Source organism: Chiroxiphia lanceolata, chromosome 2 (genome assembly GCF_009829145.1).
Source record: "Chiroxiphia lanceolata isolate bChiLan1 chromosome 2, bChiLan1.pri, whole genome shotgun sequence".
NCBI lineage: Eukaryota > Metazoa > Chordata > Aves > Passeriformes > Pipridae > Chiroxiphia > Chiroxiphia lanceolata.
The window spans coordinates 67173997-67200216 of NC_045638.1; the positions used below are offsets into that span (position 1 = coordinate 67173997).

At 38.5% G+C, this 26220-nt stretch overlaps 1 protein-coding gene across 8 annotated transcripts in view; it reads right to left on the reverse strand.

The window, feature by feature from the left end:
- Positions 1-25350, reverse strand: part of PCDH9 (protocadherin 9) — a 679135-nt gene extending 653785 nt beyond the window's left edge. For 7 of the 8 annotated variants that reach the window (XM_032680713.1, XM_032680710.1, XM_032680711.1 and 4 more), the window contains exons 1-2: positions 24688-25350; positions 20318-23487 (exon numbers count right to left, since the gene is read on the reverse strand). In XM_032680713.1, the coding sequence (XP_032536604.1) occupies positions 20318-23353 (3036 nt within the window). In that variant the 5' untranslated portion in view covers positions 23354-23487; positions 24688-25350. Of the gene's footprint in view, positions 1-17625; positions 17883-20317; positions 23488-24687 lie in introns of those variants that run through there. The other variant, XM_032680716.1, reaches the window with a different exon arrangement.
- Positions 25351-26220: the final 870 nt, after the last annotated feature.

The window sequence follows — 26220 nt, forward strand, 5'->3', positions numbered from 1 at the left end:
GTCACAGGGCAACATCATGACTGACATCATATCCTCCTTGCTTGAATTATTTTAGGCCCAATTAAACTAATGCAATCAAAATAACATAAAAAACTAAACCAGCCAACCAGTCAAAATTAATAGAACTAACCAATCAAAATTAATAGAACTAAAAATACGTTTCACTATTATACACTTAAAGAATCATGACTTTGAGATGGTGACACAGTATGAAATTTGATCAAAGTGTCCAGTTCATGGAGTTTGTCCTTGCGCAAATAGCACCTACCTGTTGAAAGTTTTAAGACAGTGTGGCTGATCTCTTGCAGGTTTTGTTTTGGTGTTGGCTTGTTTAGAGGTTTTTTCAGATTAACTACTGTCATCACTGTTTCCATTTAAAACATTCTAACCGCTAGATTAAATCGCCTTTCAAGTGAAATAGCAGACAACACCCTTAGGATTTAATTCTGTGATTCTTATGAGTTCAACATGAGGCAAAGTGAAGGCTTTTCAAAAGCACTTCGTATCAATTGTAAAAATTTCCATAGATTTTAATGGAAGTCTTTTGCTAACTCTAAACTGTTCTGATAAAAATTTCATTCCCCATGAATTTAGGATTCAGTTACACTGAGCATAGAAGCCAGTGCAGCTACTTGTAGATCAAATGTTACACATAGCTGAGTTTTCCAAAAACAAGGAGGTAAAGCTACTGCTGTTACTTTAGGAAGTGAAAGAGGCATTGTAAAGTAATGATGATCATCTTCAAACAAATAAAGGGAAAGTCAAATCAAGGAGCAGTTTAATATTCACTTTTGACAAGAGAAAGATGTTCATTCCAGCTGTTTCCATTTTTAATTGATGATTTTTTCTATAGTGTGTGAAAGCCAGGCAATTTTCTTCAGAGAAGTGCTTCTATTCTCTTAACTTGGTAAGAACTATATGCTTCTTATTGGTCTATTGCACCGTGGGGATGGGATAAAATATGAAAGCAAGGATGTCTTTATTTTAGCTTGGAAAATTAACTGCTAAGCTCAGTGGAGGCAGAGACGAAGGTGGCATTTAGATATTACTAATTTAGCATCAAACCAAAGCAGAGAGCCTTCTTGGAGAAAAAGAGACCAAAGGGAACATAAAACTGTACCTGAATTATTTCTGAGTCAATTCCGATAAAAGTAGAAGAACTTTCTTTATGCCTAAATGGATTACACATTTCCTTTTATAGTATGCACATTGTTCACAGTGTTTAAAGATAATCTAACAAACAACAACTGCTAAGAAAGAATGCTTCTTTTTTTTTTTTCAATACATTAAAGTGCAAGGGTCATCTAAAGATGAGGCCTGGACTGCTCTTTAAAAGGCAGATTGTGGGACAGATCTTCACTCAATATGAAATATCTCTTTTAAGTTTATTGTTCAATAAGAATGTAACTATCATTGCAATTTGCTTACATTACCATATGTTAATAAAATAACACAACTTACAAATTTTGTGCTTTGCTTTGTTTTGACTGCTTTTAATTGCTTGGATTTTCTTTAATTATAAAGAGTGTATTTTGAGGGGATAAATTCTCCCTTGTGCTGTCAGACCCAGCTAATCATTTAGACACATTTCTAAAGACCTAAGATTTTTCTTGAAAAGAAGCTTAGAAGGAATTGTTTTGTGTTCATTAATCCATAAACATTTGATTTCTAATCAGATTGCCAGCAGACATAACCTCTTTGCATTGCTACAACAGAGACTCGATTTGATTAATCAAACAGCTCTGATTCACTGAATTGTCTCCAGAATGGCTGTCCCTGACACTACTATGCAAATAGCTGCTGATGTGGTATTGGCATTCCAGCTTTCTAAACCTGCCACATTTTCCTCCATGAAAACATCAATATTTTATATCTAATTAACAACTCTTCTACATAAGGGCTACTACATCTGATGCACAGTTTTTAATCAATGTTCTATTATTTCCTTTAAAAATAAACATCATATTTAAGATGTTATTTCTAGATACCTCAGTTTACCCTTCACTGAAACAGCAAAATGGTATTTCTTCATTTTAAAACACTTTTAAATTTAGATAAATGATCTATAATATTTTTTTTAGGAGCTACGCAACATTTTATTTTATATAAGTATTTTTGCCTGTTCTGTTTGAAATAGCTCTCATTTATACAGAATTAAATGCATTGGTTTAGGAAATGGGAAATCTTTATAGCTTACGATTCCAAAACCAAATAGGGTAATTGAGCCTACATAGGTAATGCTAACTGTTGATAAAACAACACAAAATGCAACAGATGTATGATTCAGTGCACAACAAGTAATAGTTACTCTGCAGGAGTATTTGCTCCTGCAAACTAAAGCAAAGGTGAAAAAAAAGTAAGCCTGAAGTCAGGGTAAGAGAGAGAAAAGAAGTAATATACTGTTGTTACCTTTGGTTAGATAATAGGAAGAGAAGCCAGAGTGCCTTAAAGAGGCAGAAAAGCTAAGCCTGTAGCCTCAGGGGAAAAAAAAAAAAAGGCAGGAGTCACAAAACTGCAATTAATAGGTTTCTAAAAAGTAACAGTTCCCAAGCCCCAGAAAAAAAACTTCATGGACCTCGAAGTTCAACAAGAATCATGGACAGAAGGCTCCAGGAGAAGCAATAAAAATTGTGATGGGAGCAAGTATCTATTTTTTTCCTGCACTCTGTTAAGTACTACAGTTCCCAAGTGACAGTTGATGACAGCTGATGCAACCGATTGACCCTGAGGAGCATGATGCAACTACCCACTGATAAAGACCTGTCTGAACCCACCGAGATGTTTGCTTTGCAGGAAAATATATTCTCAATTTAAATGGTCAGTTCTTCAGTTTGTGTTAAATAACTACATTAGCTAAGAATAAGCACGAAACCTCAGCCATCCTATAACGACTCTGCCAAAGTGCAAATTGGTTAGATTACGTTATTTCTCATTTTCTGTTTGAAACAATCTGTTTCTTCTTATGATTCAGAGAACTGAAGGACAGACCTTCTGGTATGATCTTAGTCTAAACTCACCATATTGTTTTGGTAAGCTTCTTAGCAAGTACTTCTGTATATTAAACTGAGTATTGTCTGTACTCCTGTGAGATAAATTAGCTTACAAGCCTTCAGTGTACATACAGCCTCCCCTCATTCAGCATGTGATAAGACAATAAACTAAACCCCTCATGGAATTACTGACAATGTATTTATGTTTCATAATTTATATGTATTAACATCAAAAGTATGTATGTTACTACTTACATCAGTTACTTGTTTATGATTTGTGCTAGATTTTTCTTGATGAAGTTTTACGTATATACAGCATTTTGAACCACACTGTGTGTATTCAAAAGTAATTGCTTAAAAAATTACAGAACAGTTGGTGATTTCTATTCAGATTTTTGGCAGAGGTTGAAGCCTCAGTACAAATGAAAAAAAAATTCTTCATTTGTTTTAGAAATAAAAAGTCCAACTCTATTTACTATTACACTGGCAGAAATATGAGTAATTTTCCCAGAGAAAAGGAAGCAAAATGAGAGGAAAAAAGGACACAAGAGTTTTGAGAGAGGTGCAAGACCTCTCTACAACTCCAGAGGTAGCAAGCCTTCCTACATTAGCAATCATGATTCAAAACCAGGCTGTGGTCAAAAGTGAAACTTCTTTTAGACTTCCAGCTACTCTCAACTGGATTTTTTCCCAGCATGCAGATTAGTATAATACCCTGTCTGTGTTAAAAGAAAGGTCTATGATTCAAAACAGCAGGAGCACTGAAGTCAGAACAGAGTTGCTTGACAGAACTGAATAAGGAAGTCTGAATGCTGCATTTATTTATTTTTGTTTTTATTACAGGAAAGACGTGCCCCATCATACTCTTGTATTCATTCCAAGCATCTATCACCTGACTTTGTAAATGATGTTACATTACTGGGAGATGATTCTCTGCCTAAGCTTAAAATAAGAAGTTTCAACTCGATTGAAATGCAAAGACAAAATACTGCATTCCTTTCCCAGCTGAGCTTTTATTTAATGTGCCAGATTAAGAAGCTTGCTCTACTTTACTGGATCAGAGTCAACACAGTTTGTCCAAGAAACTCAAGAGATAAGGGGGAAACAGGTCTTAAACAGGCAAAATTCTCAATAAAATGAATGAGAACTTTGCCCAAGTATGTTCTGCAAAATTTATAACAGTACTTCTGTCTCAGTTAAGTCTGAAAAAGTAGACTGCTGCTTTTGTACCTATGTCTTGGGACAGTTAACTTAATCCAGGAGGGAATAAAAACAAACTTCTCCCTTTCCAATGTCTGTTTTTATTAAGTTTGAAACAACTGGGAATCCCCTGAAGAAAACTCACACAGCAAGTTGGAACAGCATAATTGGAAGCTCCACTGGGTTTGGATTAAGTATAATGCATCTCACCATTGTGCTAAACTACTTAAAAATACCACAGATCTGTGGACTAGAAACGTGATTGTTTTGTCCTCTGTGATTAGAAAATAACAACACTTATTTTATAACTGTACAAGTTCCTGTTAAGGGCACAGACTGTCAAAACCACTACACTCGGAACTATTTTATTCCTTAAAACAGTGCATGTAGCCTGACTTGCATATTCAACTGTTTTCATCAATATATGCCTCAATCTTTTTCTGTAAATCTCAGGGTGTCCTGCTGTTCTTAAGATATTAAAATATTGCAGACACTAAAAACTGAAACTCAATTTACATAGCTCAGAAATTTTATTCCCCAAAGTTTATCTTTAGACAATACCTAAAAAATGTTGTCTATATCCCTAAGTAGCTCAAAAGTGGGCCATGACAGAAAGTGTCCATGTAGTATCAGAGATTATTTCAATGTGCTTACAACTATTCACTGCATGTCACCCTGCAGAAAAAGTAACTTGAGAAGTCAGAGCTACGTACTAGGTACACATCTAGAGCAGAGCTACGCTTGTAAAAGCATCAGATAGGCAACTCAATAGTTAAGCTGGTAATTGTGGAGAGTAACTGAGCCTTAGCTTCCCTAATTCTTGCTATTTAAAGTGAATTAATGTTTCTTATTAAAAACCAGATATTACTCAAAAAGCTGCAAGAGAAGGACAGGTGCCACAGGAAGGAAAAAAGTCTTACAGATCTTTGAGTCTCCTGTTGCCTGTTTGTGGGAGGAAGAAAAAGGGATTACTGCACAAACATGAGGAGACAGATTCAAGTCTTGATTACAAGCAAAACCACCAGTAAAATAGCTGCAATTTCACAAATGTGAAATTAATGGATGTGAAATAAGAATTGGGTTGAGACAGCCTTTACTTAGAGACCACTACATGCAGCCTTAACCCAAAAAATAATAATAATAAAAAAAATTAACTTGGGAGTAAATTATATTAGAATATTTTTGGCCTTTGTCCATGACTATAAAATGGCATTAACATAAATGTGACTCAGACTTGGGATCCCTGGTCACTCTTGCAGCCAGGAGCCTAAGTATATGAAATCTCCTTGGCTCTGCTAAAACACTAGTGCTAAATTCTGGGAAATGATAACACTGATTCATCTCAAAACAGTCTATATATAACAGCAAAACTAGGCACACATAAAATTATGCACTGTCTTGCCCCAAGGTAAGCAACATATTCCTAGTAGAAGGAAGAATGCTATTTTCATTCCCTGCAATCATGTGATAAATAGCTGTAGGGCAGATTCAGCAAGATCTCGAAGGTTATGATTTTACAATATAATGAATCTATGTCTAGCTCTCTGCCACGTGAAAAAGCAGCAAAACAAAAGAGAACTTGTCAGTATTTTGCTTATGGCAGAAATCAGACATTGTCCAGAACCCTCTATGAGACACACTGTTACCTTCTTAACTAGTTTGATTATAACATTGACTCCAATACTTCAACAGTTCAGCTTTCCAGCATATGGTATAATTGGAAGCAGCAGCCAGCAGGTATCACATGTGAATGCGAAATGTCTCACACTGAGTAACTACTGACTGTATCAAATACATGGTCTTGTAGGTAGGTTTTTTGGGGAAAATAATAATGATTTAAAAAAGTATATTGAAAAGTATATTGAGGATGGGTTGAGTACCTGTGAAGTATGTGAAGCAAACTACCTAGAAAGTTCAGAAGTAGAAAATACCAAAAAAAGTAATTTAGTTTAGTTCAAAAATAAAGTGACAAGGCAACACTATACAAAAATTTTAAATTAAAAAATAAAAAAACAGTAAAAAAAAAACCTGTTTACACAGATTGCTTATCTAAAATGAACAGCAAATCTTATAGGTGGTTTCTAAAGGAATGGTAACCTGTCAGTTGACAGCAACCCAAACCTATGGACAGTTTCAGGAGACGCTTTAACAAAAGTGGGAGACACAGACTGAGAAGTGCATTCTTAGGAGCAGGTAGACTCAAACTACTGCACAAAAAAAATCAAAGAAGGCAACTCATGCCCACGACTCTGCATCTCACTTACAAAGGAACTGACCTTTTTTCCTATTCCACTCATTTATTGTTAACATGGAATAGACTGTGGATGAAATGTTTTATTGTGATCCTGCTTCCCACAAAATACTGTGTTCTATTGAAGTAAAAGTTGAATACAGGCACATCTGTACCATCACCGCCATGAGGTAAATGCCTATGTTGAATGAATTTTTGATTTTGATGATTCATATTACTCTTCATGGGGGATACTGAGTTATAGCCACTGTATACAACTGCAATCATTAATGCAATCACGCATAGTCTACAAAACAATAATACTGATGCCTTTTTGGATTTTTTAACTTTTGTAGAACATTGAAAATGTATGAAAATGCGTTGGAATTATACCAAACAGTGATGCAAGACTAGCATGGAACTCTTAGGGGCACCTCTGCTAATATTTCCAGGATTTTATGAGAAAGTCCAAGGACTTTAATTCAGCCACAGGACCAAATTATAGCCACAGGACCATATTGCCAGACAGTAGGACAGAGACTCACTTTGCATCACTTTAGAAGTCTGAAAGGACCTAGAATACGTATATATCATTCATATCCTCAAGCGCATCTCATTGCAAGATAGTATAACGTGATTTTACACCGAAGTAGGTAAGGCGGCATAAAATCTGGCTAATGATAAGGTATTGTAGTTTCACGTGTACATAGCCAGTAGAGATCAACCCCGGGTGTATTGTTCAGGGCTGACCTCAACTAGCTACATCAAGGTACAAAATACCTGCTTCTTGTCTCCACAAGGATCTTACATTTAAACAGATACCTCAAAATAGCAATCTTGATGTAAAATGCACCTTTTCTTTTTCAGTGAAGATAGAATCCTAACAAAAACGAGAAAAAGGCACATCATGTTTAAAGAGTAATGAGCATACAGCACAGTCCAAATGTAAATGAGATTAGGTTCATCTCAGTCAATTGCACTGTACAGAATAAGAAAAAAAATGGATTTTCTCCCTTTGCATTTTAAAAGATTTCTAAGACTAGCAAAATTTAGAGGAGAAAACGTCAAACAAATTGGCTTCACAGATAGAAAAAGCCATATGATTTGCATTTACAAGATTGCATCTTCCGGTGCAAGAGATAATGCACTTTGTGAAAGTTACTATGCCATGCCTTATGAGCTTCAGCAGGATGTGGTGGCAGTTCAAATTTCATGACAGAATGCTAACTTATCGTTGCTATTGAAAAAGCTAATGAGGTGGTAAATAGTTGCAGAGCAGTGTTACCTGCAGTGATATGCAGGTTTTTCAGGTTTTTCATTATCTGTGTAACTGTATAGATGTAAAGGTAATGAAAACCCAAACAAGCAGCAAAATCTTAAGGCATTAAAGCTTCAATAGAACTATGTCAGTGTTTTCTAACAGAAATATGATAAATTTAAGCAATCTCAAAACATCCCCTCAATACTTCAGCTCGGGCTTTCTGCTAGGTCTAAGGTCTCATGAGTAGCACTTAATTGAAGATCACGATTAAGCTAACACAGGCAATTTATTCTCATGCTGGTTTTATTCTAGCAAGGCAATGGCATAATGTTAAGCACTCTTAAGGATCTCTTTGTTACACTTGTTGCCTATAGCTTTTAATTGAAGGTGCTATCACAGCATCCCTATCAGACTCCAAATGTCATGAGCAGTAGAAAGCAGGAACACACAGTGCAGAGGGCTCTCCTGACCCCCAACTATCTTTACTGAGGACAGCGGGATGTAAGATATAACACTTTTCAGTAGCTAGAGGCTTACTTAAATGAACTTCCACAATACTGAATACAACTAAGGCTGGTATTTAGCACTAGGACACAAAAATCTTAAAAAATATCAAGAGTGAGATAGTGAATGCAGAACGTTTTTTAATGTGGTCGCCACTGATCCAAAGAATGAAAGTTCTGAAACTGGAATTACTTCTGTGACATATTTATGACAGATAAAAATCAGAGATGACAATAAGAAGTACTTTGTCTGGAGGTGATCTGCCCCATCTATAAAGCTTCAGCAGGCCTTGAATGAAACTGCTCTGCTGAAAAGTGCTCAGCACGCCACTTTAAACCAGCAGACTCAAGGATCACTGACTATCTGTATATCACAGCAGCACTGCCAGCTTTTTTATTAAAAGAGTAAGTTTTTCTACAAGTCCAGTCATCCTTTAACCATTTTGAAATGTAAAGATACATGTTTTCATCTCTCATCCAAATCTTCCTTTCAAATTGCTGAATTCAAGAAGCACTATTGAGTTACTGAGTTGTAATCTCTACTGTTCTGCTTTGTGATTTCCATTTTTTTGTTGTTATTTTCAGAATCAATTTTCTATCATGTCTGTGAGATACCACACCTATTACAAATCGTGAATTTATTATGCCATATGTAAGGAAAGTATGAATAATCTTACATAGAGAAAAGAAAAAAAAAGCAAGTAAAACATATATTAAATAATTATTTTGTCTATTTGTTTTAACTACCATAGATACAGGATGGCTACAAAAATAACTGGTGAAATGCAGCAAGCTAGCTGGTACTACAGTATTGCCCAGTACTTCAGCAGCTGTAAGTGAAGATATATACAGATGATTTTATTTGTGTATGTCTTTGATGGAGATACTAACTGGTCTGAGAGAAAACTATTCATGAAAACTTTTATACCATATGAAACTAGTTTCACTCTGCTATTATGCACATCTAGGATGCCTATACAGTGTCAATTACAAGTAATTTCAGATTTGGTCAGTATTAAAATCCAAGTGCATAACACTACAAAATCAACCACCTCTGTCCACCCTATACCTGTTTTTAGTACTTACAAGTCCACCAAATGAAACATACTTCAGATTTTGAGATGCAGCTTAGGGCCTAATACATTTACTCCCTCAGTTCCAATTACAACCAGAAGGAGCTGTCCCAGCTAACATCTGTAAACCCGTGGTTTTGAAGTTAGGCCCTAGTTTCTCTTCTGCCAAACCTGCAGCTCAGTTTTGCAATCCAAATTTAGTATGCCACCAAGCTAGAGAGAAAAATATGTGTACCATATTGCAGGAATGGATATTCTTCTCAGATTTGTGTTAATAAATATAATTCTATTTTGATACTTTTAAAACTACTGAAACAAGACAGAGCAAGTAACTATCTAGTTTAGCAAGTGTTTTACTTCCCATATTATGCTTCTATCCAGATACTCTTCCACATGCTTCAAATCTTTGAATCTTAAGGAAGCCAACTGGTTCATTAAAAGTCCTTGTGTGGACACAAACAATGTGTGGTTATGAGTCAGGCATACCACAACAGATCAAACATAAAATGTGCCGCTTTTCTACTGTGATACTATTCATTTGAGGGGAAAAGTCAGATTTCTAATATGTGCATAAATATATTTTACGAAAATAAGTGTCCTCAGAGAATGAAAGAAGAGATCAAAAAGAGACAGAGACAGTATCTCACAAAAGAGATGTATTTAAGCATCAGCCAAATGACACTATTTTTCATATCATTTATAGTGGAAGTTTGAAGACTAAAATACTCCATAAGCCATTAGTTTCTTGGTACTCTGTGATGGATTAGAATATTTCTTAATGAACCCCTAAAGCACAGAAGAAGGCCAAAGCCTAGATTTGAGCAAATCTGAGTAACAGTGAAATCCAGAGATGTTCAACAGCGATGCTATCAATAGACACATCACAAAACCAGAGAAGTGCATCAGTTCCTTAAAACTCTCAAGAAGCACCTATGATTTTGTCAATTTCTTAGTCCAGAATTTGAAAAATCACATTAACAAACTAAAGTTCTGATTCTCCCTCAGTGAAACAGATCAGACAACCAAAAATGTTACAAGATTCAAATTACTTGCTGAAGGTTCTGGACCACCCCTTTGCATGGAGGCAGTTTGAAAGCTTACACAGCCCACTCAGAAGTGGTCCCGCTCTACTAATTCAATAAGCATGACTTTTGTTGCAATGCTTTAGTACTAAAGCAAAGATGAAGAAAAACAAAACGAAGTGTATTTAAATCCCATTCATACAATATAGTTTCATCTCACTCACATGACTGATGTTCACACAATTCACACAGATAGTCACCTACAGCTTCATTGACCAGTTGGACTGCACCAGTACTCTCAAAAGAATGGGCATGAGTAGCCAAGACAAACAGGATTCGGGTGAACCACGGGTGGCTTCCCTTTGCTATCTACGTGTTTGTCATCTGTTTCCACAGTATAGACAAACACTGCCATTTTTAAGTTTGAGGAAGAAAAAAGATATTGTAAAATAAAAATAAAATGCCAATCACAGCAGTGGATCACCAATGTTGTCTCATTTTGTACTTCTGCTGATTGACAACCTGGTGCTCTTGTAGAATAAAAAGGAAAAAAAAATTGGGCATTCATTTCAAACTGAAATATTTGACAGATGTAACAGCTTTCTGCAATGAAAGTGATGAAATCTCAAACAGCAAAGTCTATCTCCTGTACAGTAGAGAAATTAAATTTGAACAGCAAAGGTTTATTGTCTTTAGAGAGATGCAGATTTCATTTGCGTTTTTTTTTTTTTGGGGGGGGGGTTGTTTGTTATTTATTTATCTGGCAGTGGGGAGATGACTAGGGCTTTGTGACTGGTACACAGCCTACCTCCTGCTGCTCTAGATGCCACAGACTTCAATACGATCCATATTTCAGGGTACTGTTGTCATAAACTGAAAGCAATTTCAGATTTTCTTACTGGTAACACTAGCACATCACTGATATTCTGACCTTTATTTTTGCAATGGTGAAAGTGAAACAGTCTGACAACTGATAGAAAATTCATACTGCTATAGACACATGCCTAAACCAGAGAGGTGGAAGAAACATTTTACACTATAATGTGAATGGCCTGTATTTAGGTTCACAGAACAAGGTACCAAGGAACGTGCAGTGCGAGAGAAAACAGAAATACTCAGAACAGTACCAAAACAAAATAACTGTTGTTTCATTGCACCGTCTTCTTAAAATAGATAGCTGATGGCCAGATAACAATTTAATAAAAAGTCAGCAAGAGTCCTTCTGTTGACTCGGGAGCCTTTGAATTTGAGCCATAATCTAAAGAAGACTTTCTCAAAGGCAACTGTGCACATTACACATTTTTTTGCCCATATACACTGTTCAGATAATACCTTCACCTAAAAAAATACATAACCTTAAAACCCATCTCTTGAATTCATTGAGAAAACTGGACAATGAAGAATGTTGATCACACTGAATCATATTGTTCACTGTATGTGGGATGCATCTCACTCAACTGTGTTTATCAGCTTTGGTAACCAGATTAAACCACCATATTTTCTTCAAGCTGGAGTAAATAGTGAACTCACTGAAGCCCATTAGATTTGATTACAATTATAATTCAGACAAGATGAATCCCACCATAATGTCAACAGAAGCAAAATGTGTCCAGAGGCACTATCAGCTAAGTATACTGGTGAAAACTATACAGATTATACTTTCTGTGAACACACTTTACAGAAATAGGGCTAGATCCACAGTCAGAGGCTGGGCATCTCAAGTAACCATAATGTTCAGATATATTCAGTATATGCCGCAAGAAGATGGACTGGCATAACAACAGTATTCCCAAAGCCTACACCACTGAATGGAAAGCCACTAAAACAAAGAGTCAAATATCACTCCCTTTTGGGCTCTGCATCCTATTCTACACAGGAAGGAGGTGTTGTCTTAATATTCATTAGTCTATACCCTTTTCTGGAGTTCTGGACTCCTTTCTGTAAAACCAAACTTCTATGAAAACTTTCTTGCAAAAAATACTGTAAGAGAAGATAAGAACTCAGTGGTGAAAGCATTTCACCATGAAGTTCAGTAGCAAACTCTCTACAATAACCTGATATATAGGTCATACACAGAGACATATTTATGCTATGGAACCCTTACAAAGAAACACAATTGTCTCCGTAACCTTATGTGCTTTGAAGGAGCACAGACGATGAGACAAAAATTTGCATCTATCAAGTTTAGCCGTTTAAGAGCTACTACTGCTAGCCACCAATCAACAAGAGGCTGTAAGAATGGCAAATATAATTTACAAGGGAAATATGGTTTTCCTCTTTTTTTGGTGTTTCAAAGGTTGTATGACCTTATAAGGCATAGGCTAAATTAGTTCAATTTGATGGAAAATATCATACAGGCAGATATTCAAGAATTTTTCACAATTAAGAAAATTAACAATTAAGAAAATCCATTACAGAATTTTCTTACTAGCAAGACATGCAAGCCTAGGAGGTACTAAGAACATCCTGCAGAACTACAAATAAAGTAACTGTATCTAACAATTTGACTGGAAGGAATAAGGGCAAATGAATGAATATCAGTTTCAGGCAATAAAGTGTTTTACAAATCAATATCAACAGCTCTCCTTTTTCAACTATCAGCCACTGAGAATATCCAATTTAATTTTTTTGGATTTGGAAGAGGTTGCTTTTTTAAAACTTTACCTAGATCTTATTTCTGTGAACCTGGGGGAGGAAACAAAGGAAGGAAGAAAAATCTGACAGGTGATCCTTCACATTTTATTAAATTCAGATCAAAATAAAATTATTTTTAATTCACTTCATTCCTGAATAATTTTACGTATTTTTTAGATTTTGAAAATATTATCTCAACATCATCCTATTGCTTTTATAAAGAAGTTAATATCAGAAAGGGCTGCAGATCATATAAATCAGCAGATCTACTCCAGCTTTGTTTTAGCTTCAAATGCTGAATTGTTACTCTAGAAAAAGGCTCCTTATATTCCTCTTGTAACAAGAAGTATGCATATGACAAACAACTTTCAAGTAATAATATTAATGTTTACACACAAAAAGTTCAGTGTGACATTTCACAAAAGAAATGACAAAGCTAAAACATCAGGTCACAGGAAACTACAGATTCTACATGCCAACAAATCCTGACAAATGCTGTATTACTCAATTTTCTCTCTGTGCAACAGAAGATGCAGGACAACCCATGCCAAGACTTTAGAACAAATCTCCCCCATAACTCACTTGCTGCAAAAGAAACAAGAAGAAGCAACAAAGAATGGATAACTTTTGAGACTGGTACAATTTAGACACCTAAGTATGACAACAAGTCAGATTTTTTAACTACCTTTCTCTGTATTATCACATATAATTCAGGGTACACACAAATCCCAAACACTAAATTGAGAACGCAGGCCAAATCATTCAGAGACTTGACAGTCCAGATATTTTTAGTAAGATCAATATGAATTTTATATCAAATTTATAGTAGTCCCTATGATTTCCTGAATCCCAGAGGTCCCAGGAATAATCTACACATGGTTTTGTATGGCTACAACAATGTTGCTATTCAAAACAATTTATTGATTTATTTGAAATTTTCATAATTGCATGACCAATGAAAAAGTGTAGCAATATCAATTTGAGGTGTCTTCTATCAGAAATAGCTATTTCTGCTTCAAGAAAGAGTTTATAGCTCACTAGAAAACAATCCATTACAACAAAATTATTGCAGCTCTATTAGAAGACACTTTTTTGCACGCTATTTTAATTATAAAGGAATGTTTAACATGATATGCATTTTCTGCCTATACAAGCATTTAAAATCTCAGGTAAGACATTAAAGCCCCTTACGTTGCAAATGTCTTTCTGAAAGATGCCAATAGAAATAAACAAAAGATGTCCTCCTCCCCCCATACTTCAGTAAAATATGATGGCATCTATTCAATTCTTATCTACAGCCTGTGAAATCTTTTTCCACTCAATGAAATGTTATCTCATGTAAACAGAAATGAACTGATTCTGAATGCCCACATCAGTGTATGAGGATAAATCATTTTACATACATTGTGCCACAGACTGGAAAGACAACGCAATAATAAAAGCAGGAAAAAAAGTAATAAATTTTTCTCTGTATGTTAGTTTTTTATTCAGTGAAGACATGGACACTACAGAATGTATGTGAAATGCTGTACGTGAGTAGCAACTAAGGAAACTTAAGAATATAGATTTTACAAACCACCATGACGTTCTGTGGAAGAAGTGAAACCAAAAACTCAGGTATCACCTGTAATTTCTGTTAGACCTTTCACAACACTGTATGTCCATTTTGTCAGTTATTTACTGTATGTTTGGTGCAATTAAATGGTGAAGTAAGAAGATACAGCATCTCCTGAAATAAATGAAACTTCAACCTGGCTATTCTTGAACAGAAGTAGCCTAAAGGAGAATCAGTCCATTAGGCATTATGTATCTGGCCCTTGGATTCTATATATCTAGGTAAACAGTTGTATGGCAAAAATAAGAATCCTAGAACTGATGAAGCAATATTACTCAGGACCTCAAACATACACTTCAGACAGGTAGACGGTGCCCATAAGGAGTTGCTGAATGTAAATGGGTCACGGTCTTCATATCTTTAACATCTGTCATTTATACCCAAGAAAGCACATCAGGGGCAAGAAAATTAATTCCCCAATTGCTGTCAACTGTGTTAGGGAACAGCAATAAACAGCTTTACTGTAAGCCTCTAGCTACAATAAAATTGCTGTCAATAAAGTGTGGCTGATATGGTTTTGCTCTGCTAGAAGAGATTCTTTGGAAGTGAGAATCTGAAATGGAAACTAAAAAGATTCTCCCTTGTTCTTATATACAAAAGAACAGTGTCACAAAATTCCAATAGCATTAAACTCTGAAGATCCAGTTGTCACTCACATGTGTGGCACAAATTTCATAGCATATGTGAAACTTTGGCTTGGGACACATGAAACTTCAGTGATTCTGATAAAAATCTTTTGCATGGGAAATGTTTAAAGAGAAATGAAGCTTACTAAGCTTTTATTGTCTGTATCTCTATATATAAAATGTTCCTACTCGAGTTTAGCATGTCTACTGTCACTATTAAAAATGGTATTATAGCTTAGGGTTATGTTCAGATTCCCATTATAACCCCCACTTTACACATGCTCTTAACTTTCTAAAAAAATCTTCTTTTCAGCTGAAATTTTCCATGCTTGGTCTCAGCTAAAAAATGAGTTTCTTTAGACAGTTGAGCAAAATCTGTTAACCTATTTCTCAGTTATACAACAATAGAAAAAATACACTATACATTTTCACAATTTCTGATATTTTAGTGTAAATATATAAACATACAGAATTAGAAACCAATTAAATTTTACATGCAGACACTTTTCTAGGTGACTAGTCCTCACCCAAGACCAATATCCATGCTAACACATAAACCAAATTAAGCATACAAAAGAAACAACAAAATTGTATTTTTTATTTATACTAAGTGGTAAAACAAGGCCACTAAAAATAATACCGCACACAGAACTGTGGAATGCTATGGTTACAGAATTTTAATATTTGCAGGTGACGTAAGCTCTGCACTGCTGTTCCAATGCAGATTTCCATCAATTTATGCACCTTGAAATTGCCAGTCTCAGCGTATCAAATTAAGAGTCATTAATGTTTTCAGCTTTTCTTTTCTCTTACATAAACCCAAACTTACAAATTTAAACACTCCAGAGTAAGATAACATCAATGACATTTTCCACATAAAGCTTAAGTTATGTGCATTGATCAGTGGGATCCTGGCTACTTGTTCCTTGATCAGGCAAAAAGTTCACTGAGTGAAAAAGGAGTAAAGCAACCTTCATGGAGTTTATGTTATTGACTGTAAGATTAAAAATATATTTTAGTATGGAATGCATTTAATGTGTCAGTGACGCCTCAAATCCTTAATTTCTGCCATTAGAGTACAGAAATAAATGGACAGTGTTAACATATATTTAGCTTTCCTGAATCTACTAGAACTGTGCACATTTCCAAAATTTACAAATTATCACCTTGATTCAGAAAAGTGCTTATAGTGTGCTTACAGCTGTCTTTCTTGAAGACAACATCTGAAATCATTTGGACTTTTAACAATCTGCCTCAGTCCCGCCACTTCTTAAATGAAAGTTAAACACATGCCTAAATGCTATTTGATTAGGAATGAAGACTGAAGGTTTTGCCCGTAACCCATACTGATACATATTTTTAAACCTGTGTTATTTGTCACTGCTGTGCTTTAAATCTGATTAAATGAAGTTGTTATAATTTAAAATTGGGATAACCACAGTAAATTGGCCCTAATTTCTTTTCTTATTTAATCTATTGTTAATCTAATGACACTGAGTAGGAGTTTTTGTCTGTTTATTTGCTTTTCAAAAGAGGTCTTTCATACAGAAGAATACACGTCTTGGTCTTCTGTATTTCTGTGTAGCTTTTTGGTGTAATGACTTAGTAATTTGAAGTGCATTTTAAAGTTCAATCAAATACTGAAAAGAACACTGATTGGGAAGCCTGCATAGATTTCAGTATTTTTTATGACTCATAACACTGATTTTAGAAGCTTAGCTATATAAGCTGGTGGTGTGCAACATCCTTTCCATACTCCTAATTATGTGAATTAGCATTTAGAACAATCCCAAGTTCAAGTATTCAAAAATGCTCCTTTCAGAGCATCCACCAGGTTTACTGCAAGATAGGCACTTGAAGGAGGCTTTGGTTTTTATACTGGGTAGTTGTGAAACATCAGTCTGTGCAATTCAAAGTGACACGTAAAGACTTAACCACAAAATTTCCACTAAATCTATTGATGTTTGCACAGAAATTGCCACCAAAAAATAAAATAAAAAAAAGGACCTAAGAGATCTTTATTGAACAATATATATCTTTAATTCTAATTTTGACTTAGGACCCAATTCTAACAGATTCCTAGGGCCAAGCTCCCATCAAAAGTAACAGGATTTGGCTTGAATCAAGTCCAAGTGCGGACTTAGGTTTTACCTCTCTACTAACATTAATGTATCTGCAAGATACATTGCGTGTGTATTTAGTTTGGACCGAAAGAACCTGAAAATAAACATGGAGAACGCTAGTATTTCTTAGACATACATTAATCCTATATTTCATCTTTTCCTATCATAACATTCTCCACAACAATTCCTGCACTCTTTGCAAAACACATCAAGACAACTTGCTGAATATATATATAGAATTTAACACAACTTACATTAGATGGAGAGAATTTAGTTATGCTAAACCAGAAGAAAACAGTACAATGGCACAGAACTAAGTGTCACTTCCTAAAGGAAATTTTAAAAATGTTTTTCAGATGCTGTGGCATTAGCATACACTACTATTCAGTAAGATTTTAAGTCTGAATACTTTGCTTAAAGGCCATAGTCTATCACAAATCCAAAAAAAAAACCAAAAAGACCTATGAAGGTATATTTAACTCCTGTAACTCCTATGCCAACGAATATTAGCTAAAATGCATCCTAATTTCAGGAATTACAGACAGAAAAGACAGGAAGACTGTTGATGATTACTACCATTGCTGGCTATACTCCTCCAGCCAAAACTGAAAAAGAAGCATAAAAAGGTTACATCCTGTAACACTCATCATTGGCAGAAAAAATAAAAAGACACTATCTTCTTTCTCACATAGTAAAAATACACAAGCTCAGTTTAGATAACTGTCTACCTAAGACTTATATTTTCAGTTACATATATATACAGACTTTGCAGGTAGCAATCCAAATTGTATGAGTATCTGCTGACTTCAAAAATTATTCACTAAGACCTCAGTGAAATTTGAATCAACTCCATATATAAGTATAATGACTGATATTATTATCATCATTATTATTAAATGGAGACCAGTGTATTTAATGTAAGGAACGTAAGTAACTGTAGAAATATAGGCAGTAGTTTTTGTTTGGGTGTGGGATTTTTTTTTCCCCTCATGTTCAATATCACTGTCCAGGGTTTATGCATTCTGTCAGGTAAATAATTTTTGGGGTCTTAACTGCCTCTAAATACTATGGAGGGTTTAGTCTGAGGTTCCCAATAGAGTTTGGAAAACTAATTTAAGCTAAATCAAAGTCATCCCAGAACAGAAAAGGAATGTGTGGTTTGGGGGTGTTACATTTTGTGACTAAAACTGGGTAGAAAACTTCAGCTGAGTAACCACAGATTACACAGAGTTCTTCTATAAATTTGTTTGGATTTTTTTAAAATCAGTTCTTTTTTAACTTAAGCTGACAGTATGAGTATGGTGCTGTGTAAGATTAAGAGCCTGAAGATGTCTTGGGGAGTATACCCTTCTTTAAAGTCCTTTAGAAAGACAAAGGTTTTGTGAGATTCTTCTGTGGTGTTTTCAGTGTCTTGTTGTAAGTACGAGCTGGTTTAGAGCAGTTACTTTAATAGAACTGCCTCAAAAGTGCTTGTTTTATTCTTAGCACCTTGTTAGTGTGACACCTTACAGAAACCCAAAGTCAAAACATAGTTCTGGGAACATCACATTCATCTCAGATAAGGCTAATGCAGCAGCAAGAGAATGACTTTATCCTAGACTTGGCTACTGTCAAAATCTTTTTGCAAAGACAAGCCTAAATGTCTCCCACTTGATTCCCAAGGATTCATATCCCTAATAAATTCAGACAAATCACTATCACTTGGAGGGTACAGCGCCCGCAGGAATACGGACGCGAGTCCCGACGCCGACCGAGTCTCTGCAGCGAAAGCGGAGCACGGAGGAAGCCGCCTCGCAAAGACGCAAACTTAACTACTGACCACTTCAGTGCAACTACCATTAAATAAAAGGTTCTTTGGCTGGAATATGAGCTCGATCCTTCCCTCCCCCCCGCGTTCCTCCCTCAGCTACTGCAGGGCTGGCGCCGGGCCAGCGCGGGCCGCGCGGTGCCTCAGCGCCATCTACAGGCGGCGCGGCCGCTCCCGCGGCGGCCACAGACAAGCACCCATAAAATAAATTAGACAGCACCGCATTTAAATCTTTATTAGCAAGGAATTATTAGACCTAAGAAAAAACTAATGCTGGATTTGGTTGAAATATGAGTCTCTCAGCCTCCTAATCCCTCTTCATATGGCGTGTTTCACAGTTTAAAATGAGCTAGGACAGATCACTTACGCATTACTAAGATGAGAAAATATTTACAATGGGCTTTTTTTTTTCCTGCATAATTCAGATGTATTCAGAGAAAGCATTCCTTTCAAAAGTATGCTTTGGCCATTTTTTAAAATATGCAGCAAACTGCCTATGCAATACCAACTTTCATCTATTACAAAAAAATCATGTTGAACTCAAACAGAGGAAGACTTCCGTATGGCTTAGTTATATCCTACCAATAAACCACGTGCTTCACTGATGCAGCAGCTTGGAAATTTGGCTGCATTTGTTAGGGAAAAAAATTAACCCCTTTATTAACACTAACTTATCAAGGTTCCAAATCAGCTTGAACTGTAAAAGAAACTCAAGCCAACTCACTTCGAAATTTGAAACAGAATGTACATATCCCTTCAATCTTGAAACAGTCAAATATTCTCACAGAAATTTAGCATATAAGGGAAACAGTTCTTCAATAACTTTTACATTTGGACAGTCACATACTGGGGAGAAAAAAAAAAGCTGGTTTTCAGTTTTGTCTATGCACATGTATGTGCACATGCAGAAAGGCATAACATATTATTAACAATAATTATTCCTCAAAACCCAAAGTATCAGAGGCATTTTGCAAACACATGGTTAAGCCCCAGGTAAATGATAAAGGGGTCAAGGAGCGTTTTTATTTGTTCTTGTTTTAGTGTTTTGGTTCTGTTGGTGTTTTGGTGGGTTTTCTTCGATTTTTTTTTTTTTTTTTTTTGTTCCCCCCATAATGTTAACTAAATTAAATTAGACTGAAACAAAACACACCTCACAACACAGTGGCACTTTTAATACTGGTTGATCGGGCACTTGTATGCAGTACTTATAGACCAGTAAAAGTGCTCGTTTACCTGTCTGGTGTGTAAGGGGCCCTTTGTCTTGAAGCCTCCTTGGGAACTGCACTCTGAGGCACTGAAGTGATCTGAACTAGTGGAAGAGCGTTTGGAAAGGGTGTCACAACCACCAACAAAGGTGTTGTCCAACGGGAGTTCCTGAATCACATGGTGCTTTTTCACTGAAACTGGAGTGTCAGGTTTGAGATGAAAAGCAGACTGCGGAGAGGCAGATTTGTAATGCTTGGCAAGATCAGGACTGTTAGGCTTAAAGGTTGTTGGTGGTGCTGTGCCCCAATCAAATCTTCCTATACTTTGCTCCTCCAGCTCTGCTGGAAGGCTTATTGTCCCGTTGATAGGTTCATGAACTGCATCATCAGGTTTGGACTCTTCAATTGTCACAAAGTTCAAAAGAGAGCTCTTTGGAGATTTCCTTTTCTTCCTTTTCTTTTTCTTGTTTTGCTTGTTCTCCTGATTGGGAGACATCCACTCAGCACCTTGCTTGCTCCTCTGGGCAGCTTTGAATCTGGATGCGTGTCGACATCGAACAAGAACTGTGACAAATATCACCACTATGACAACCATGGCACCTGCTACAATAGCAATCATGATCGTGAGATAGTCCTCATTTTGGTAGGGTTGGCTGCTGTCCCCTATGTTCCGATCCAGAGGGGTTTCCATAGTCCTGCGTATCAAGTCATAAATATAAGAGGCGTTTCCAGCAGTATCATTTACATACAAAAATACAAGCACAAGAGTATGCAGGGATTTGGGATAACCCAAATCACTTATGTTGACAACTAGGCGATGCAGCCCCACATCATTAGGAGTTGGTTTTTCTTCCAGAGTGATATTACCTGTCACTGGATCAATCCGAAACAAACCCTTGTTATTGCCGCTTACAATTGTGTACTTCAGCTCAGCATTCATGCCAGTATCTATATCCACAGCAAAGACTTCAGCTACCACCGATCCTGGAATTGCTGAGAGTGGCACTAGCTTAAAAGAAGTATTAGAAGGTGGGTAGATGACAACGGGGCTGTTATCGTTAACATCCATCACATTTATGGTTACTTTCGCTGTAGAAGAGCGAGGAGGTTGCCCTCCATCCACTGCTTTAACATCAAAGGTGTAAGAGCTCTGCTGTTCTCGATCAAAGGAAACATTGGACTTTATAACTCCAGAATACGGATCCAGCACAAAGTTTTCATTGTCATTCAGGATGGAAAGGGTCACTGCTTTATTTTCCCCAGCATCCGCATCAGTCACTGTGATCACCCCCACTGTGCTATACTTTGGCAAGTTCTCTGATACAAAAAACTGGAAATGATTATGAGTAAATTTGGGACTGTTGTCATTTTCATCCAACACGGTAACAATTACAGCCGCTTGACTCTGCAAAGGAGGGGTGCCGTTGTCTCGGGCTGTAACAGTGAAAATGAAACGCTCCTGCTCTTCTCTGTCAAAAACTCTGGAGGCTGTCAAAACTCCTGTCTTTCGATCCAGATCAAAAAAGGAGGCATTAGGACCAAGCTGATAAACAATGTCTGCATTTTTCCCACTGTCTTCATCTGTGGCACTAATAGTTGTTAAGTATAGACCACGCCGGTTGTTTTCAGAAACTGACAGCTCAATTACAGGCTGGCTGAAAATCGGAGGGTTGTCATTTTCATCCTCCAGCTTAACTCTTACCAGGGCAGTCTGGTTCAAACTGGGCTTGCCAGAATCAGAAGCCACAATTTTAAAGCTGAATTCTTTGGTGCCCTCATAGTCCAACAAAGAAGAGGTCTCTAACAAGTACTGGTTGTCGTAAACCGCTTTCAGGTGGAAGGGGACCTCTCTCTCAATGAAACAGATCACTTTGCCATTCACATCAGTATCCTTATCTGAAACTGTAATTAGGGCAATCTTTGTATTGATGGGATCTTTCTCAGATAAGTACACTGTGCCATTGATGGGACTTATTATGTACCTGAGGTCTATGTTAGGAGGGTTATCATTTACATCAGTGACATTGATGGTGACAGTTGCTCGGGCTGGTGTAGAGCTACCATCACTAGCCAGCACTGTCACTTTGTGAATAGCAGTCTCTTCTCGATCTAAGGACCTCTGAACTGTAATCAGCCCTGTGGTGTTGTTTAAAGCAAAAAATCTTTTGGTTGCAGGGGCGACTTGGGCACCAAAAATATATCTGATTTCTGCATTGCTTCCTATATCAGCATCTGTAGCATGAAGCTGAATTACAGAAGTGCCTACAGGGGCATTCTCTGGTATATGGACCTCTACTTGACTCTCTTTAAAGACTGGCCTGTTATCATTGACATCACTTACTGTGACTTGCAGGATAGCTGTGCTGGATTTCTGGGGGGTACCTCCGTCCTCTACTTTGATTTTCATCACGTAGGTGTCCTTTTGCTCTCTGTCCAAGTTCTGCTGCACAATCAGCTGAGGCCATTTCTCTCCTTCTGGAGTTTCTACAATATCCAGTCCAAAGACACTCTGCCCGTTTAACAACTCATAGTGCTGCACACCGTTGAAACCTGTGTCAGGATCTGTTGCTGATGGGATTGGAAAACGACTGTTGATCAGAGTGTTTTCTGGGATGGAGATATTGATGACGGGGGATGGAAACATAGGTGCATTGTCATTAGTATCCTTTACAATGATTTTTATTTTGATCAGCCTAAAGAAGTCATTAGGGAGAATCACCACTTCAAGTTCAAAGAAACACTCATTTTCTTCTGCATAGGAAGCTCCAGCACAGAGTTTTTCTCTGTCTATTCTGTTAGATGTTGTAAAAATTTCCCCCGTGTTACTGGACACTTTGACCAGCGGCGCATCCCCCGCTTTAGACACCAGTCTGTAGACAAGGCTGGCACTGGTCCCTGTGGCAGCATTGATATGAGAAATGTTCAGGTCCTTTGGTATGTTCCCTATGGGTACGTTTTCAGGCAGCTCCTCTCTAATAGTGTAAATAAGTTCTTGAGCTAGAGCAGAATCCAGCCTTAAACAGGCAATCAGAGCAGCCAACAGGTAAAAATCCCTCAGGTCCATGATAATGCTTTTATTCTCTTTTCACGGATTTTAGGACTTAAAGGTTTCCAGAGTGGAATGACGAGTGATTTGCAAGAGGAGGCATGCATGGACTGCAGGATGCATTACATCTCATTTCTTATTTGGAGACATCGCTGTCAACACAACCACACAGAACAGCATTATTGGTTTTTCTAGGCATGATAAATCCACAATCTCCAACTACTACTTGTTTTTGCAATGCACGCTTCCAGCAGTACATTTTCGTACTGCTCCCTTTTACAACCAATCCGTCTGGACAAATGCACTAATATCCCATCAGCTGCATTTGCACAGAGCGCAAATGAAAATAACTACTTGGAGGATTAAAGGTAGGTACCATTTCGACACGTACTTTCTCAATAATTTCTCTCTACCCCGTGTAATCCGTAAGGTGAATTCCCCCTCTACCCTCTTCCACCCAGTCATTTGGTGCAAGTAAAAAACCTTCCCGGACTACTTCTGGATTCCAACTGCTGTGTCAGCTGCCAAATGTAATTTGTTGTTTGCTTCCATACATATTTTTTAGCTCTTGGTAACCACATTTTTCTCTGTGCCCTCTATAGCCATCGTACTGGGAAATAACCACCCGGACATGCTGCTGCTGCTGCTGCAGCAGTCGACACTGGCTACTTCACATCCCTGTTAACTGATTAGACAATAACAGGACTTAGTTTCTTACGCTCTCAGCTCAGTGTTTCCTCTCCAGATGTCGGATACTTCTCCTGTTTAATAACCGAAACTTTGTTTTTAAACACAGTTTAAATCAGGAGGCTGGAAATTCCAAATGCAACCTAGGGGCAGAAGAATGTTTACGGCGGGGGGGGGGGGGGGGCGGGGGGAATATACATTTTCTGACGACATGAGAAGGAAAAAAGGTGCAGCCTTTCCCCATTGACACTGATCTCCCTTCAGGATGATGTTAGCAGCTGCCACACATAAATACTGCAGACTAATAATGCAGGTGAAAAAAAAAAAAGAAAGAGACGGACAGACTTCTGTTTGCATGGACTGCTAACCGCGAATTACCGGGGTGCAAGGCTGCCGGCACCTACAGTTTGACGGAACTGGGCAGTCCCTGAGCACTAATCTCATCTGCATTAAGCTGCACGGGAACTGATGCCTGTGATTACTTCCAGCAGAGTAATGCAGGTAAGGATGCAGAGACAGCGACTAGGTGAGCCTTTGCCACCACCATCAGCTGAATCCCAAACACTGATTCTTTCCCTAGATAAATATACTGCGTGTCGGCTTTTTGGTTTTTTTTTTTTCTTTAAAGGAAATGCATCCCAGTGTAAGGGTAACTTTGCACTTACGTTAGTTGTCTATCTTTGACGATCTGCAGCTAAGCAATGATCTGTTCCAGCAGATACAGCACAACGCATCTGGTAAACCACCAGTTTTGGAGAAATCAGCAGCAGCCAAACGCTTCGTCCTCGAGATATGTGTTGCTTCGGGGTGGCAAATTAGCAACTCCAGGGAACAAATACACAGTTCTGTCGTTAGTCATCCTCTCCACGTTTCATTCCTATGAAGCGGCGATCCTTTGGGTGTCTAACGTGCACGCAACAACCCAAACAAACAGCAAGACAAAAATCCGCTGCACTTCTTAAAGGGGGGGTATTTTCCGCTCTGCACTGCACACCATTCCTATCCCTCTCTCGGCAGAGGAGAGGCAGCTACATGAAGTCTGCAACTTCTGACTGGAAATGGCAAGAGTTGGTCTGAAGGTGCTTCTCTTCTCTCTCTTTAGCTCTGGGGTGACAGTTGCCCATTAAAAAAAAAATAAAAAATCCTAATAGGTTATTGCTTTAGTGATGGGAGGAAGCGGCGGCGCTTTCCCTCTTCCCTCCCTTCTTCCCTCCCTCCCAGCCTCTCTCCTTCACAGACGCTCTCTCCTTCTCCTTCTCTCTCTCTCTCTCTCTCTCTCTCAGTCTCTCTCTCTGAACTGAAATTCTTGATATAACTCTCAATAAGCCCAGAGGGAGGGTGGGAGCGGTGCGAGGCCACCCCTCCCGCCGCTCCGCATTGGCCCGCGCCGGCGGGGGCGGTGGCGGCGGAGGCGGCCCCGGCATTGGCCGCCGGGCACGTCGCTCCCCGCCCGGCCGGGCGGCCGGCGAGGGGCCTCCGCGGGGCGCGGAGGGGACCGGCGGGGGGCGAGGGAAAAGGGAGGGAGCGGGGAGCGGGGTGACACAGCGGGAGCAGGAGGCGGCGGGCGAGAGAAAGACGGCGGCAGGCGGGGGTGGCGGCCACCCGGCGTGCAGGCGGGCGCTCCGCGGTCAGGGGCGCAGCGCACCGGGGGGCGGGGAGGGGAGCGCAGGAGGGGTGTCCGGGGGGGGGGGCAGGAAGCATCATCAGTTTCTCGCATGACTCCGGGGTGATCTGGAAAATCAGGGTTTGGTTTTGGGTGGGTTCGGGTTGGTGATGTGGTTTGGGGTTTTTTTGGCGGGGGCGGGAGGCTGCCCCAGTGCGCGCTCGGTCCCGCTCGTGCGGGGAGCGGGCAGCGCCGCCGCCCGCGGTGGTGTCGGGCCCGGCGCGGAGCAGAGCGCGGTGTCCGCGGGGCTGCCGGCGGCGCCGCGCAGGGTCGGAGGCAACCGCCTGCCTCGACCCTCCTCCGCCCGCTTCGGCCTTATATTTAATACATGCCCTTTCATCTATTATTCAGGCTGCTCTGACTCCAGCTCTGTCTCGCCTCCCATTTACGCCTGCACACCTTTCTCCTTCCCCTTCCCGAAGGGTCAGCCGAGACACTCGCCGAGGGAGGGAGAGAGCTGCTCTGCTGGTTTGGGTCTTGTCTGCTTAAACATTGAACTGGAAAAGATTCCTCCTCTCTGTGGTTTGATAAATAA